Source organism: Neofelis nebulosa, chromosome 8, assembly GCF_028018385.1.
Source record: "Neofelis nebulosa isolate mNeoNeb1 chromosome 8, mNeoNeb1.pri, whole genome shotgun sequence".
In the NCBI taxonomy this organism is placed as follows: Eukaryota; Metazoa; Chordata; class Mammalia; order Carnivora; family Felidae; genus Neofelis; species Neofelis nebulosa.
In genome coordinates, this window is record NC_080789.1 from 11,868,905 (window position 1) to 11,886,612 (window position 17,708).

Genomic DNA, 17,708 nt, shown 5'->3' on the forward strand with positions numbered 1-17,708 from the left:
AAGTGGGGGAGGGGCAGAGAGAGAGAAGGAGACACAGAATCCCAAGCAGGCTGAGTACAAGCCAGCACCCACCCCCGCCCCCAGGTGGGATCTGTGTGATATTCCTCGGACACTCCTGGCTACCCAAGAACAAAGGAAAGGGGTTTAAGTGCTTGCCATGTGGGAAACTAAGGCAAGTGAAAAATTAACTTCCCTACTGCCTACAGCCCATTGCCAAGTCCTGGAAACCAGCAGAGTGACCTCCCTCTAGGAGCTCAGCTCCCTTGATGATGACACTTTGCTGGGGGCAAAAGAGAACCTTGGCTTAACATTGTCCCAGCCTCAAGGGTCCTGTAAGTCTACTTCTTTATGTCAACTGCCCCAGGATATATGCTGGCAATCACGCTCCAAGCTTATGCCCCCCCCCCATATGCATCTGAGGGGGGTCTCATGACTGAGGTTTTATTAAATGGTGATAAATGGTGTTTCCCTAGCAACAGCTAGCCCCTCAAGGTCCTGGAAACCTGGCTTCCAAAATTCCTTAGAAACATACTCTATCCCTGACCCCCTCCCAACCTGAGGGTATATAATGAGTTACCCTTCACAACCCCAGTGCAGCTCTTTCTGCCCAAGGGTCCTGCCCCCATGCTTTAATAAAGTCACCTTTTTGCAAAGACGTCTTCAAGAAGTTTTTCTTTTCCGTCTCCTGACTGCTGGGGGTAGAGGTTGGTTCTCGCCCCCCCACAACACACACACACACACACACACACACACACACACACCCTGGAATGTTTGGTGATGTGGCTCTCACAGCCCCATCCCCACGCCCACCATGGCTTACTCATCCTGTTTGGGGACCTGCTGAACTTGAAGCTGCTTCCTCTGGGCTGAAGTTTATTTGCAACACCCTGAGAACTTTCCAACTTGAAATCATTCATCTACATTGATTACGCAATTACCTGTTTTCAACTGGAATCCAAAAGCTGCTTTATTCACTCTGAGAATGCGTCCAATTCTCTTAAACCTCACACACACGTTAACATTAACCACACATCCCCCTGCCTTGGCTTCAACATACAATTATTACAATGCTTTTGAGTTTGTCGTCTATAATTAAAAAAAAAAATTCTTTTAGCATTTATTTCTGAGAGAGAGAGAGAGAGACAGAGAGAGCAAGCAGGGGAGGGGCAGAGAGAGAGGGAGACACAGCATCGGAAGCAGCCTCCAGGCTCCGAGCCGTCAGCACGGGGCCCGACGCGGGGCTCGAACCCACGAACCGCGAGATCACGACCTGAGCCGAAGTCGGCCGCTTAATGGACTGAGCCACCCAGGCGCCCTGAATTGTCATCTTCATACTTGGTTGTGAGCCTTCCTGAACTTGACAGTTGCTACTCGGCGCCCGATTTTACCACCGATGTGAGCAAAGGCAAATAGCATTTGTCCACTGCGTGGTCCTAACGGCCTTGCGACGTGTGACCCAGACCCGTGGCTCCCCTTCCACGTCCCCCGAGTGACCGGGTGCCCTCAGCATGGATGCATTCACCATGCTCTGAAATCCTAAGATGTCTGTCTCTGCCGGCCACCCTATGACTCCAGATGTCCCCATTGTCACATGCCCAGTTTACAGCTCCCCACTCCCCACCCCCCTGCCACTGTCCCTAGAGAAAGGGAGAACCAGGAGGTGGGGTCCCTGCTCTGAAACATACGAGTCAAGTGCTCGCTTCGGCAGCAGGTACACTGAAACATACAAGTCATAACGTCCAGCATGGCTGAGCCGAGCCCGCCTCCCCACGGGATGGAGAGACTGCGTGGGGGTGCTAGCTGTGTGCCCGCCTGCTGACTCCCCCAGCCTCCACCAGATGATGCTGGGGGACACCTCCCTCAGCAATGTTAGGGTCCCTTTCCTACTGAGTTGGGATTGCCTTCACAGTGGGCTGAAATTGCTTGCTGACCAACAATTTTGCCCCACCTCCCCCCCATCGCCCCCACTCTGGAACTGGAGTCATCCTGGGTGACTCTTCTTGTGATCTTGGGGGTCAAGTTGAGCCCTATTTTATAGTCACTAGATCTCTAGGGTCCCCAAGTTGGGGGAGGGGGCTCAGCGCATGTCCCTGGAGTCAAAAGATGCCTAATCCTCACCTGACGTGTCTGCAACCCCAGCCTGGCTGGTGGAGTCCATACGTGTCTGGAATCCATTCTGCGTCCTCAGTAGATAATCAGGCCACGGGTGTATGGATAGTTCATTGAATTCTGTACCTCACAGTGGATTTATCTGGCCGTCAAGCGGAAGAATCAGGAGGAAGGGGAATTACAGAAAAAATGACCAGAAGATCACGAAACAAGCAGAGGTGGACAAAACATAACTCGAAGCAAGTGTCAAGGGTCGAAGTGACAAAGTGCCTTTGAGCTTGGCTCCCTCCCCCCGCCCTGCCCTGAGCTGCTGCACGAAAGCCACCCCCTCTCCCCTCAGCCGCGTTTCCTCATCTGCAAACTCACACCCGTCCCGGGCCCACCGTCCAGCCCTGTGTCCATGCGTCCCCCCGGAACCACACAAGGGAGGAAGCCTAGCTTCCTGCTTTCCTTTTCCATTTCTTGACACTCGCCTTCCTGGACAAGTCCTGCGTTTAGAAAGAGGTCTCTGGTCAAGCAGAACTAAGCAGAGGTTAGAAAACAGCAGCCTGGCCCCAGCCCCGTCCTGCAAACAGCACCAGCCGCCAAGGACGGGCCTCCTCGGGCACTGGGGCTGTCCCTGCCATCAGCGACAGGTCTGGTGAGACCTGATTAGATCCAAAGAGGAGACACGGACACCGTGGTGGGGTGGCATGCGTGCCGCGGGTTTAGACTCCTCCCCCCGGTGCCACGGGAGCACGGTAGGGGACAGCGGACTCTGCCTGCGTGGAGGCTGGAGGGCTTCTCAGAGGAGGTGATGCTAGATTCGGGCCTTGAAGTATAGGCCTGATTTTTGCAGGTGGTAGAAGCAGGTGATCCTGGCGAAGGATCTGCCAACCCAAATGCCTAGAGGCCACGCGGGGATGGCATTGAAGGAGCCGCAAAACGGCAAATATGCAGCGAGCATCCGGGCATGTCTGGCGTCGTCCCAAGTGTGGGCGATAGGAAGGTGGATAATGCCAGAAGGGAGGTGGGTGGGGCGGAGAGGAGGGGCCTGGGAACAGACCCCCGTGGGGGCGGGGGCGAGGGGTCGTTGGCTGAGGGTTCCTCGGTCCCTCAGCGGCAGGTTTTCCTTCCAGAAGCCCGAGGCAGGAAGGGCTGGGGCCGGAAGGACCTGGAACGTCAGATCTGAGGTTCCTACTTGAGGGGGTGGGACGGGCCCCGTGCTTGTGTGTGTCCATCCTGGGTACTCGGCTCTGAAGTGGAGACTTGCAGTTTCCCTTTCAGTCCCATATATATTTGGGCCCGGAGTTGTGTGTTAATTACACACACCGCAGGTGACTGGGTCCACGCGGCTAAAGAAAAGCCAGATGGCGTTCAGCTCAGAAGATGATTCCTTGGTAAGTGTGGAGGGTGGGAACCCCTGCCCCTCTACTCACCCTCCAAACAGCTCTTGAAGGAAGAGGGATCCTAGCTCGGATTTCTAGCCCAAGGTCGTGCCCCAAAGAGCGGCATAGCCAGGATTTGAAGCCGGGTTTGTCTGACTTCTCCCCCTCCACCCCCGTGCCCCGAAACAGGGGGCACTGCTCATCCCAGGTTCCAGACTGCCTGCGACCTGAGCAGACCCCCGGAGGGAGGTGGATATCGGGGAGGGGGGAGGTGTGGGGAGTGGGCAGGGGTGCTCATCCCTTTGGGGAATTTGGAGGAAGCAGAGGAGGTGAAGGAGGGCAGGTGAGTGGGAGCCTCTCCCTGCGGTGACCTGACTGGCAAAGCATTTCTTCTGAGATGCAAACGATCAAGGACTCAAGGTCGTGTCACCCACAGTGTCTCTGAGCCACCTGCCCGGTGCCAGGCTCTGCGGGGAAACTGAGGGCCAGAAAGGGACCTTCTGGCCCAGGGTGCCTGGACCAGGAGACAGAGCAGGACGTCCGGGCTTCCCCCGCTGCCCCGCGCCGGGCTCTCTGTTCCGCGTGCCGTGGGGCAGTAAGAGAAGAAGCAGGCGTGGGTGCCCCTGTCAGCAAGAAGGGAGGCGGTGCCGGGGTGACAAGGGCCACATTGTGATACGGTCCCACCTTTGTACTCTTAAAACACCAAGCTGGGGACTCCTGGGGACGACTGGGGGGGGTGTGAACTTACCCCTGTGTGTTCACACAGGTCGAGTCAGACTTAATATGTGGCCGTTAAAATCTCATTTCTCCCCAAACATCTGGTGTTCCCTTCCACCCTGCCCACCGGGAGCCGTGTGACCCTGGGCGAGTCCCTTCCCCTGGCGACTGTTTGTTCACATCTTTTAAAAAATTGACTTCAGTGTTTTCATGTTGATTTGGAGGATCTCTTGCGTATCATGCCTGCCCCGCTCTTGTCTGTTCTCAGCATCCATCAGTCGTGTCTCCTAAGGTGTCCTCTGCAATTTTCCTTTTTTTTTTTTTTTTTATGTTTATTTACTTTGAGAAAGTCAGAGACCGTGTGGCGCTCAGGGGAGGGGCAGAGAGAGAGAGAGAGAGAGAGAGGGAGGGAAAGAGAGGATTCTAAGCAGGTTCCTTGTTGTCAGTGCAGAGCCTGATATGGGACTCGATTCCATGTATAGTGAGATCATGACTGAACTGAAACCAAGAGTGGGACGCTTAACAAACTGAGCCACCCAAGCGCCCCAGCAATTTTTAATTTTTAGCAGGTCAAATAGCTGTACCTTTCCCTTTATGGTCTGGGATTTCCATCTTGATTAGAAAAGTTAGCCCCGACTCAACATCATTATTGTTTTGTTTAACATTTCTTCCGGGATATTTGTAGCTTTTTCTTTCTAGCTTACGTATAGGTTCTGTTGGGACTGACCAATTGATTTTTAAAGAGGTTATTTTTTTTAAGTAATCTCTATGCCCAACGTGGGCCTTGCACTCACAAGCCCGAGAGCAAGAGTCGCACGCTTGTCACTGAGCCAGCCAGGCGTCCCATTGTTGGGGTTGATTGATTTTGTACAAGCTTTTTGGTTTTTTCCTTCTCTTCCTCCTACTCCCAGATGTTACTTCTCCCCCCCTTCCCCCTCCTCTCCCTCTTCCTCTTCCTCCTCCCCCCTCCTTCCTCCCACTCCTTCTCTTTCTTCAGAACGTCTTTAATGGCTGCCACTGCAATCCAAAGGAACACGGCTTTTTTTGTGTGATTTCCAAGGAGCAGTAAGGAAGCGGCCTCCACCCTTCTCCCCAACGGGCAGCAGTTAGTGAACAAATTTGGGCTAAGGCTGGAGGGAGCTGGGCCCGACATCCACACCTGGCCTGGCCACCCTGGGGGGAGGGGAGGCTTTGGAAGGCGCTTTCTGGGTCTCAGGCATCGGGACACCCATGTTTTTCTGCGGTTTCCTCTTCCTCTGTCTCCTCATATAAAAATATTATGGCTGGGGTACGGAGACACGAAGAAGTGAATGGAAACTCTCAGAAATCTGAGAGGCCTGTCAAAAGCGCACTAAATCAATAGGGTAATTTGTATCAAACCTGAGGCACAGTCTTATTTGTTCTCGGCCAGAAAGAGCTTCTCCTCAAGATAGACAAGAAAAACAAGGAAAATCACTCAGCGGTGAATGAAACTGGGGTGTGCCTTACTCCTACACCCCAGATCTTAGCCTGGCTGTGCCCTGGAGACCCCCGGGCAGAATAGGAAATGCGGCAGGGAACAGACAGGGCCTCTGCGTGCTCAGAGTGGAGGAAACAGAAGGCTGGAGAAAATACAGAGAACCACGGAGAGGACAGAGCACAGGCAAGGAGAGCCTGGAGAGTAACGGGGCGGGGGCCGGGGAGAAGCAGGCAGAGGAGGGAGCCTTTGAGCTGGGCATCTAAGCACAGATCAACGTTTACAAGTTGAGGGTGGGGAAGGGCTTTCCAGGGGGAGGGAGCAGCCTGAGTACAGGTGTGGAGGCTGAGGTTAATCAGAAGCAAGGGGCAGAACATTGGACCTGCTTGGGCAGTAGAGCAAACGACTCTTGATCTCGGGGTTGTGAGTTCAAGGTCCACCTTGGACGTGGAGTCTACGTAAAATAAAAATTTTAAAAGAGAAAGGAAAAAAAAAAAAAAAAAAGAAGCAAGGAAGCTCGGGGTCCGTGAGGGTGCCTGGACCGAGGCAACGAGGAAGACAGGAGGAGCAGCGACAGGGGGATGGGGCGCCAGGCTAAGGAGTTTGAACCTGGTGCTGTCTTCACCTCCCCTTTCCCTACCCGAGGAGGATATCCCGCAGCCACTTGCAGGGAGATGCTTTGGTGAGAACCTCTGCCCTACCGCATCTGGAGAGCTTAGAGCTGGTGAGGATGGGAGGGCTCCCAGTCTGGGCCACGTCGTGGCACGGGACAGGCCCCTCTCTTCTCCTCCTCCCAACAACCTGGCCGGGAACTGACCAGTCAGCAGGCTAGTGAGGACCCCCCCCCCCCCCCCCCCGCCACGTACGAACCAAGCAGGAGGGAGCAACGTCCAGGATCAAAACCCAGCAGACACCCCAGACAAGGGTCAGGGCCAGGCCAAGAACAGCACAGGACGGGCAGGATGAGCCCGAGGGTGCAGACACATCGGCAAACGTTTGGTGTCATCCAGGGTCTGGTTCTGTCTACCCACGCAGTCCTCCTGGTCTCTGGTGCTCATGCTTCATGATGTCACTTGGCGGCCTGGGCTCCCGGGGTCATGCAGCATTCAAAGCAGAAGGAGGAGAAGGCGGCCAGCCAGATCTCCTCTCCCGCCTGTCCCTTGCAGCAGGAAGGCCCCAGGCCCCCCCCAAGCCGACTTCCCCTTGTGTCTTGTTTTGGCCAAGTCCGGGCCGGACAGTCGCCCGTCGCTGCAGAGGCGCCCAGAAAACACATACCTGGTGTCCAGGCCCCAACATGAGAGGCAGCAGGGTGGAGGGGGAGGCAGGTGGCCTGGGAGGAGGTGGAGGTGCATGGGAACTGGCGGGCTGGAAAGCAGCAGAGGCCACGAGCATTGCTTTGTCGTTAACATCAAGGCTGAGAGCAAAGATCAGTAGCTAGAAATGGATCAGTGTCAGCAAATGACCAGGGCAGCAGTGGTTTGGACGGAGGAAGATACCTGCTGGTGGCCGGCCGCACCCTTGCTGGGCCTGCCTTCATCCCCTGACAGCTGCCTGTGTGCGTTCTTTCCTCCTCGGTAGAACCCATGATACCCACCGTGTAGGTCCACACCCTTACCTTCCGTGCCCTTCAGCCTGAAGCCACCAGGCACACTCCTGTGGTTGAGGAAGAGGGCGTTAGAACTGATTCTAGGATCTGGGCTTTGAGGGAGGCTTTAAGGAAACAGGGCCGCTCTAGATAGGGTGCTGTGCTGCCGAAAGGGGGGTCATTTCTATCAGTGGGTGTCTCAGTAATCTTATCTAGCCCAGGAGAGGACAGAGGGCGATGCCTGGCTCAGTCGATTAAGCTTAAGCGTCTGACTCTTTTTTTTTTTTTTAATTTACATCCAAGTTAGTTAGCATCTAGTGCAACAATGATTTCAGGAGTCGATTCCTTAGGGCCCCCTTCCTCATGGAGCCCCTCCCCCCTCCCACAACCCCTCCAGGAACCCTCAGTTTGTTCTCCATATTTATGAGTCTCTTCTGTTTTGTCCCCCTCCCTGTTTTTATATTATTTTTGCTTCCCTTCCCTTATGTTCATCTGTTCTGTGTCTTGAAGTCCTCATGAGTGAAGTCATAGGATATTTGTCTTTCTCTGACTAATTTCGCTTAGCATAATACCCCCCAGTTCCATCCACGTAGTTGCAAATGGCAAGATTTCATTCTTTCAGATTGCCAAGTAATACCCCATTGTCTATATACGCCACATCTTCTTTATCCATTCATCCATCGATGGACATTTGGGCTCTTTCCAGACTTTGGCTATTGTCGATAGTGCTGCTATAAACATGGGGGTGCATGTGTCCCTTCGGAACAGCACACCTGTATCCCGTGGGTAAATGCCTAGTAGTGCAATTGCTGGGTCGTAGGGTAGTTCTATCTTTAGTTTTTTGATGAACCTCCATCCTATTTTCCAGAGTGGCTGCACCAACTTGCACTCCTACCAACAGGGCAAAAGAGATCCTCTTTCTCTGCATCCTCGCCAACATCTGTTGTTGCCTGAGTTGTTGACTTTTAGCCATTCTGACAGGTGTGAGGTGGTATCTCATTGTGGTTGTGATTTGTATTTCCCTGATGAGGAGTGACGTTGAGCATTTTTTCCTGTGTCGGTTGGCCATCAGGATGTCTTCTTTGGAGAAGTGTCTATTCATGTCTTTTGCCCATTTCTTCACTGGATTATTTGGTTTTTGCGTGTTGAGTTTGATAAGTTCTTTACAGATTTTGGATACTCACCCTTTATCTGATATGTCGTTTGCAAATATCTTCTCCCATTCCATCGGTTGCCTTTTAGTTAAGCATCTGACTCTTGATTTCAGCTCAGGCCATGATGAATCTCATGGTTTATGAGACCCAGTCCCATGTTGGACTCTATGCTGAAACAAAAATGCGTAAAAAAAAAAAGGGACAGAACAGAACAAGGACACAACTTGCTAAAGAAGTAACAGTCATTCTTTTTAGCCAAGGGAGGGAATATTACCTGGAGGGAGTGCCAGGCTAGCCAGCCAATGTCAGGGCCTCTTGTGGTTTTCTTTCTCAGTCCCTTATCACAATCATATAATAAATAGAAGGGGGAAAATGCTCATAGGTATATACGCATTTTTTAAGTTTATTTATTTTGAGAGAGAAAGCTCTAATGGCAGAGGGGGCAGAGAGGAGGGATCAAGAGAGAGAATCCTATTCTGTGTCTCCCTCTCTCTCTGCCCCTCCCCCATTCATGCTCTGTCTCTCTCTGTCCCAAAAATAAATAAAAAACGTTGAAAAAAAAAATTAAAAAAATAAAAAAAATAAAAAAAAAAAAGAGAGAGAATCCTAAGCGGGCCGCACACTGTCAGTGCGGAGCCTGACGCGGGGCTCGAACTCATGAACCATGATCATGACCTGAGCCGAGATCAAGAGTCAGATGCTTAACTGACTGAGCCATGCAGGTGCCTCCTGGCCTTTCCTTCCTGAGCCAAAGTCAGCTGCTCAACCAGCTGACTGAGCCACCCAGATGCCCCCAAAATGCCCATATATATTAAGACTCCCTTTCTTATTAATTATAACTACCTTTTTTCACCTTTATAGCTACCTTTTTTTTGTATATTTTGTCTCATTTGCCCTCATTTGAATATTATTAGGAACTCATGGCTTTTCACTGACTCAGCCTGGCCCAATTAAACATGATCATAATGATCATTATCTATTATTATTATTATTATTAGATGTAATTTGTTGGGACTTCCCCATGGGTGCCCTGTTGAGCACGGCTCTGAACCTCCCTGAAAGCATCCTTGCCCCCTGGAGCGTGGACATTGCAGACCCGTGGAATCCAGGAATTCAGTTTCCCCCCAAGGAGTCTTACTACCTTTGAGTAAGAAACACCCATGGGTGCCTATGTGAGTGGGTGACATATTGCTAGGAAATATATCTGTTGAAGGTTAGAGTTCACTCTATTCTAGTTTAACTCATGTTATCATCCCACTTTTTTTTTTTAACGTTTTATTTATTTTTGAAAGAGAGAGAGATAAAGAGAGAGCACATGCATGTGAGCGGGGGAGGGGCAGAGAGAGAGGGAGACACAGAATCCAAAGCAAGGCTCCAGGCTCAGAGCCGTCAGCACAGAGCCCGATGCGGGGCTTGAACCCACAGACCGCGAGATCATGACCTGAGCCGAAGTCGGACGCTCAACAGACTGAGCCACCCAGGAGCCCCAAACCTTAAAATAAGATGGCAACCCCAAGAGCACCCACCTCATGGAGTGTGTGTGACTAATCAGTGAGGGAACCATAAGGAGCCCTGCCCCTCCTAGATACTTGATCCACATTAGCTATCGTCAGTTAATAAACACAGATGTGCCTGACCTCGAGTAACTTCTAGAACATTCCGTCCCATCTTTTCTTCTGTGTTTGGTTTTATTGCCTCTATAGCTTCTCAGATGGCAGTCTCCCTCTCTGATTGTCTTCTCCTTGTGCCCCAACAGGACAGCAGGACTGTGACCTGGCTTGGGAACAAGCTGGAGTGAGGTGAGTAACCTTCCTTAAATAGCAGCCAGTAGAGGCCAGGAGACAGACAGACATATCAGGTTAAGTCCATTTTGGCATTTGTGACCTTCCCAGAGGGAACCACCAGGGATCTGGCCCCTTGCTGCTCCCTGTGGTCACCGCTGGCTCACACTTGACCGCACAATTTGTTCTCTCTTTCTCAAGGGTGAAGCGACCCTTCCTTCCGACCGGGACGCAGACGCAAGCTGGGGGGAAAAGTCTGAGATCCCACTGCTGGGATCCCAAGATCCCACTCACATACCCAAGAAGCCCGTGGGCTCTGCCCAGGTAGTCACCTTCCAGATGATTCCCAGAATTGGGGGAGTGCCTCCAGCTGAGTTAACCCACAGAGGAATCAGTCCCTTGAAGGGGACTGATGAGTGTCCTGGGCCCTTCAAGAGGGACCAAGGGGGAGCCCCCACCCTTAGTCCGGGAGTCCATAGGGGCCCCTCCCTCCTGTCCTCTTCTCAGAGTCATGGCAAAGGTGCTCACTTCCTCCCTCCCCCTGCCGCCCATCCAATGACCCAGAAGTGAGGCCGGGACAGCCCACAGGAGGTGGGGGACAGCAGGGGGGAAGGAGAGAAGGAAGGAGTCCTGAACTAGTCACCTTGGAGGCTTCTCCTGCCCTCTTGACCTGTCCAGACCGGCTGGGGACTACTGTGGGGCTTTACCAAGCCATTCCCTCCAGCTCTCGCCCTGCGGCCGGCCTGACTGCTGGTCCGCGAGGGACGGTGGGCCACTGAACTGGACCCCAGGGTGGCCTTGGCCACCTCCCACCTGTGTGCCCCGGGGTGCCTTGCCTAACTTCACCTGTAAAATGAGAATATTCCCTTCTGTTGTTGTAACGATCAAATATAATGTGTGTATGTGATCTGGGCCGGGACCTGCCACACGGTATGCTGGCCCTGAGTCTCGTTGCTGTCCCCTCTACACGGACCCTGTCAGCTCCAGGTGGAAACCTCCCCTCCCCCAGCACCCCCAGGCTGCCACCTGCCCGTGTCTCAGGAATAAGCCCCCGACATATCAGATGTGAAAGCTGAGGCGAGGCCTGAGGGTATTCACCTCAATACCCCTGCCTAGGCCTGCTCGCAGTGAATACACAGATTTAGTGTTGTGGGTTCCCTCCAGCTAAGCCCTGGTTTCCTCTCTCCCTTAGCGAAGCAGGAAGAAGAAAAAACAAAACAACTCTTCACTTTTTTCTTTTTTTTCCCCATCCAGAGAGCGATATGGAGGATATCATTGAGTATTTCCAGGACTCAGTGAGCTGGGATGACCTACATCTCCTGCTGACTGACCATGAAGCCTGGGAGAGCTTCATGGCTGAGGCCAACTTGTCCAGGTAACCCCCCAGGGATGCCCCAAGGTGGTCCCCAGATCTCTGCGTGGCAGTATCCTCGGGCTGGGGTTGAGTGTGCTCCTTCTCAACAATCCGTGAGGAATATGTCTCCCATGGCATTCGCTGGCAGGGAATGGCCTCGGGTTGAGAAGAGATGAGACCTGCAGAGGGCAAGTTAGGTGACCTTGGGCCTGAACCTAAAGCAGACCTATCTCTGCCTTGGTTTCTTCATCTGTTCAATTTTATCGGGGAGCAACCAAGATAATGTACGTAAAGGGCTTGGCATCGTCACCAACACATAGTAGGTGCTCAATCAATGTTAACTTTTTATTTTTTTTAAGCTTGTTTATTTTGAGAGAGAGACAGAGACAGCACAACTGGGGAAGGGGCAGAGAAAACGAGGGAGAGAGAGAGAGAGAGAGAGGGAGAATCCCAAGCAGGCTCCACATTGTCAGCCCAGAGCCCGACTCAGGGCTCGAACTCATGAACCATGAAATCATGACCTGAGCCGAAATCAAGAGTTGGACACTCAACCGACTGAGCCACCCAGGGGCCTCAATGTTAACTTTTTAGAAGATTGCCACGAAGAGACAGGGGCCAAGGGTCTTCTTCCTGGAGATGAGGGACCAGTCCAAAGAACGCTGACGTAGCAGTCTGTGCCCCTGGGCATTTGGACTAAAGCCTTCCCTCCCCATCTAAGGAGTTGTATGAATACTGCAGGATCCTGCTGGCCCACGAGGTGGAGAGAGTGGAGTGGAGTTGGACCAAGCTGTGTTGGATCCAGACTCTATCTCTGTCCAGCCCTGTGTTTCTGGGTGTGTAGTCTATTAGTCATTTGTTCAATGTAAACAGTAACTCAACCTGATAAGATTATGGAGAAGGCCTTAGCATGAACTGCAAGGTCAAAGGTGGGCGCCCAAGGGCAATCGTCTTGTCCGAAGGCCGGGATGGACAAGAGGATGTGATGTCTAAGTTGGAGGACTAGGTAAACTTGGGCAGCAAGGCTAGGACTGAGTGAAGCTCTCGGCACAAAACTCGAGGTCCTGGGAGAGGGAGAGGGGACATTTGTTCCCTTCCTTCTTTAATCTCCTCACCACTAGGCATGCAGGGCCATGGCGGGGAGGGGTGTTGTCTCCTCCATACTTTGCCTGGGAGCTGGGGGGGTCTTGACCACCATTTGGAAGCCTCTCCTCTTCTTACAATTTTTTTTTAATGTTTACTTTTTTTTTTTTTTTTTTAACGTTTATTTATTTTTGAGACAGAGCATGAACGGGGGAGGGGCAGAGAGAGAGGGAGACACTGAATCTGAAGCAGGCTCCAGGCTCTGAGCCATCAGCCCAGAGCCGGACGCGGGGCTCGAACTCACAGACCGCGAGATCGTGACCTGAGTGAAGTCGGATGCTTAACCGACTGAGCCACCCAGGCGCCCCTTTAATGTTTACTTTTGAGAGACAGAATGACAGCATGAGCAGGGGAGGGCCAGAGAGATAGGGGGACACAGAATCCGAAGCAAGCTCCAGGCTCCGAGCTGTCAGCACAGAGCCCGACGTGGGGCTCGAACTCACGAACCGCGAGATCATGACCTGAGCCGAAGTCGGACACTTAACCGACTCAGCCACCCAGGCGCCCCTATCCTCTTCTACGTAGAGCAGCCCCAGACCAGTGGGAGCCAATGTGGCTCTGTGACAACTAGTGGCATCACAGGGGGCAGCTGCTAATTCTGTACTCAATTCTGGGGAGACGCACAAGTCCCCACCAGAGGGGAAAGTACTTCCTCCACCAGCTTGTCCAAATGCGGTCTTTTCAGGCTTAGGGTTTCACACAGATGGCTCTCCAAGTCTCTCGTATCTTTAAACAATTTCATAAAAGTTGCACATAGTGTTGGTGTGCATGCCGATGAAGCTGTCACCAGCTAAGGTGTGAGGCTGATGACACCTGAGAGGTTGGGGGTGCTGGGTGGTGGGTCGGGAGTCAACGATGTGAACTGGAAGAGTCTGGGGGGGAACCAGGGTAACGGACGTCCTGCTTCTCAGTCAGTTGGGGCAGTCACTGGGCCGTGGTCCTCAAACCGAGCTTCCACATCAGGGACGCCCGGGTGGCTCAGTCGGGAAAGCGTCCGACTCTTGATTTCAGCTCAGGTCACGATCTCGCGGTTCGCGAGATCGAGCCCCGTGCCGGGCTCTGCACTGACAGCGAGGCGCCCGCTTGAGATTCTCTCTCTCTCTTCCTCTCTCTCTTGCCCTCCTCTGCTCGTGCTCTCTCTCACACTCAAAGTAAATAAATAAACTTAAAAAAAAAAAAAAAGAGCTTCCACATCAAAGGTGGGATTCGATCAGATATCAAATGTGATCCGTTATCAAGAGTGGGAAGATTCTCATTAAACTGACCTAATAGGGTTCTTGCGAAGCCCGGGCACCATAGGCTGTCACGGACAGGACACAAAAGGCCAAGGTCGACAGGCTACACAGGGGCTGCACCATCTCCAACATCGTGGCCAGCTCCACCAGCATGGTGTCTGGGGTCCTGACCATCCTGGGCCTGGGTCTGGCACCTGTGACATCAGGGATCAGTCTGTCACTCTTGGCAACGGGGGTGGCGCTGGGAACAGCATCTGCTGTGACCACTGTGTCCAGCAGCATTGTGGAGCACTCGAGCACGTTGTCCACGGAAGCCAAAGCCCGTCGCCTGGCATCAGCTGGCGATAACAGAGGGGAGACCATTGCAAAGGCTCTGTGTCAGAACACACCCCGAATGTTTTCCGTAACAAACAGCTTCGTGCGAGTCCTGCGAAGCACTGGAAAGAACGTTCGTGCCATCAGGCTGGCCAAAGCCGGTCCTCACTTAGCAGCCTGTGCCAAGAGGTTCATGACAGCTGGGAGAGTCTCAGTTCGAAGTGACAAGCGAGTGAAGAAAGTTTTTGGAGGCATTGTTCTGGCAATGATCAGAGGAGCCCGGATCATGGATGTGGCCACCGTGAGCACCTCCCTTCTGGTGGATGTGGCCAACCTTGTGGAAGAATCAAAGCACTTGCATCAGGGGGCAAAGGCAGAGTCGGCTGAAAGGCTGAGACAGCAGGCCCAGTTGCTAGAGAGCAAGTTGAAGGAGCTCAACCGGATGTATGAAAGTCTAAAGTAGAGCCCGGCCCCATGACCTCCGAGCAGGGCAGGGAGCAGGGTCATGTGCGGGACAAAGGCATGGAGGTACCTCATGAGAGGGGAAGAGGGGGCCAAATAAAGTTTTTGAGGGGCGCTCGGGTGGCTCAGTCAGTTACGCATCTGACTCTTGGTTTCAGCCCAGGTCACCATCTCACAGTCCGCGGGTTCGATCCCTGACAGTGCGTTGGGGCTCCTCAATGACAGCGGAGGCTGCTTGGGATTCTCTCTCTCTCTCTCTCTCCCTCTCTCTCTCTGCCCCTGCCCTGCTCACTCTCTTTCTCTCTCTCTCTCTCTCAAAATAAATAAATAAACTTAAAAAAAATTAAAAATGTTTTGGAATGTGGTGTAAAGGAGTTTGGCATTTCTGTAGCTGCACACGGCGGGCCGGGGGGGGGGAGGGATTAATGCCAATGACAGGGGCGTCAAAGAGAAGGAAGGCAGGCGGAAGCTGGAAGAAGGAGGGAGGGGGCTAGAGAGTGAGGGGGATGGACCAAAGAGGACACGGAGGACATGGCTCAAGAGAGATGTGGAGGAACAAGCCGTGGGAAGGCCAGGAATACTACAGTTAGAATTGTTGGCGTAGGGAGAAGCGCCTCTCTGTTGACCCTCCCCCTGGTTTGAGGGACATGCCAGCGAGGACGGACTCCCCCCTTGCTGAGGGGACTCCAGCCCTACCTTTCCTGTCTCGACCCACCTTCATCTTCCAGCAGGCTCACCTTAGGTAGACGGCGACTTCCTCGTGGCGGTTGGTGGCCGCGACAAGGGTGCTGGCCGCAGTGCTGGCGGTGGGGACGATGGCAGTGGGGTGGGGGAAACGTTTGGCAAGTTGCTGCTGCTCTTAGGGACCAGGGCACACCAAGACACCGATGAAGGTCCAAAGGCTGAGTTGGAATAGTGGTTGATTTGGGGAAAAAACAAAAAACAGGGAAGAAAAGCAAAAGACGCCAGCAACAGGTCGAGGAATCTTGCCACAGGTCGAGGAGATCAAGCAGCTTGGGGCCAAGAGACATCGCCTCTCTGAGCCTCAGTTTCCTCATCGTCTGGGGGGGTGGGGGACAGTACTCGGCAAGGTGGTATTTCAAAAGATTTTTTTTTTAGTTTAGAGAGAGAGAGAGACAGAGTGTGAGCGGGGGAGGGGCAGAGATTGAGGGAGACACAGAATCCAAAGCAGGTTGTGGGCTCTGAGCTGTCACCACAGAGCCCGACACAGGGCTTGAACTCACAAACCACGGGATCATGACCTGAGCTGAAGTCGGATGCTTAACCGACTGAGCCACCCAGGCGCCCGGCAAGATGGAATTTCAGATTCATGTGGCTCTCCCAGTCTTGTGTTCTATAAGCTACTTCAATAAATGTGGACTGATACAGCAGGCCTCTGTTGTGTTCATCGAGGGGCTCGCCTGGGCTCTGGACTTCCCTTCCCCATGGGCTTGTCTTCTGGGCTCTCAGGGAGCAAGTCCTCCATTGCTTTTCCCTCAGACCTCAGCACGCTGCAGGCCCCACTGGGACACCCAGGGGGAGCTTGTCCACATCGGGCTTTGGACTGAGCACAGGCGTTTTCCTCAGCTGGTGTCCAGAACCTGGGATTGAGTGATGACCGTGTTTCTCTAGTGGGCAGGAGGAACGAGTCTTGAACCCCACCGACTTCCTCCTCCCTCCCTCCCTCATGGAATGTCAAGCATGTCAAGGCCTTCCCTTCCCCACCAAGGAATCATGGCGATTCTCTCTCTCTTCTTTCTTTCCCAGACCCCACCTGACATCCCTTCTTCCCAGAACTTCCTTGTTCCAGTTCTCTCCCAGCAGGGTGGAAGGGAGGAAACTCTGGCCATCCTTGTCGTGTGGCTGGTCGGATAAATGGCAGTCCTATGGGTTCACCAGCCCAGCCATCAGATTCTAGGGGAAGGTGCAGAACACTTCGCCGAGCATTCTGGTCTAGCTGTCAGCCAGGACTCATTACCAGTGATTTTCTGCACGGGGGTTAAAGAGAAGGATTCGCCGGGTATTTCCCCAACGTTAAGTAACCTAGCCCTTGATGTCTTTCCATGTGCCTGTTGTGCCTTGTCCAATTATCTAAGGCTCTACTCAAAACAAGTAGTATTGCTATTTCAGGCTTCCTAATCTTTGGCGAGTGGAATAATTCTTGGCTCGGCGGCCTGTTATTTTCCTCACCGCCCTTCATTCATCCCGTTACAGACCAGAACTGTGACGTGCAACCCCTCTGCTATGTTCCCCAAGAGATAGCACTCAAGGCGTGAGGTTTGACGCCTTCGGATGGTTAGCATTGGGTATGGCCAGGAGCAACAGATCAGCCACCGCAAATTCTGTTCTTGGTATTCTTTGAAAAAAATTTTTTATGAGTTTATTTATTTTTTGGAAGAGAGAACAAGGGAGGCGCAGAGAGGGAGGGAGGGAATCCCAAGCAGGCCCACACCGTCAGCACAGAGCCCGATGTGGGGCCCGAACTCACGAACCGTGAGATCATGGCCTGAGCTGAAACCAAGAGTCAGATGCTCAACCGACTGAGCTGAAACCAAGATCATGACTTGAGCTGAAACCAAGAGTCAGCTGCTCAACCCAGAGGCCCCTGTTCTTTGTTTTCATTGAATGTCATCTGCCAACAGGGAAGGAACTGGGTGGGGCCAGCCTCTGAGATGAAAGATCATAGGACACAGGGACTGTCCTTCCCCATCATACAGTGACCGTGGATGTGGAGAGTTCCTGGTGTCTGCCTCAGCCACAGGACGGTGGACCCCAGGGTTGTATCAGTGAACCAACCCTGGGGGCTGGGGGCCCTGATCCTTCAGATGCTGTGACGTCTCCACTATCCCTCAAGTAGCGAAAAAATCTCAGTGGGGTTGTTAAAAACCCAGCAGCTAAGAATTTGAAAGGCTCGTATGTAGGCATCTGGTGGCTCAGAGGGTCAGAAGACTGGTTTAGAAGACAGAGTTTGTACTTGTCGTCAGAATGTGAATGCTGGGAGCGTCTAATCCTGGCACATCGAAAGATGATGTG

General features: G+C 52.9%; 1 protein-coding gene and 1 long non-coding RNA gene across 2 annotated transcripts; both read left to right on the forward strand.

Moving 5' to 3' along the window:
• The first annotated feature begins 2,504 nt into the window (after nucleotides 1-2,504).
• On the forward strand, nucleotides 2,505-10,443 carry LOC131518920 (uncharacterized). The gene is made up of 4 exons (XR_009265353.1): nucleotides 2,505-2,849; nucleotides 2,948-3,488; nucleotides 10,145-10,187; nucleotides 10,371-10,443. It is a non-coding gene; the product is annotated as an uncharacterized LOC131518920 (long non-coding RNA).
• A 75-nt stretch (nucleotides 10,444-10,518) lies between these two features.
• LOC131483735 (apolipoprotein L3-like) lies at nucleotides 10,519-14,963 on the forward strand. Its single transcript, XM_058682092.1, has 2 exons — nucleotides 10,519-11,544; nucleotides 13,977-14,963. The coding sequence occupies exons 1-2, from the start codon at nucleotides 11,432-11,434 to the stop codon at nucleotides 14,674-14,676; spliced, it is 813 nt and encodes a 270-aa protein (XP_058538075.1). The 5' UTR covers nucleotides 10,519-11,431; the 3' UTR covers nucleotides 14,677-14,963.
• The last annotated feature ends 2,745 nt before the right edge of the window (nucleotides 14,964-17,708 follow it).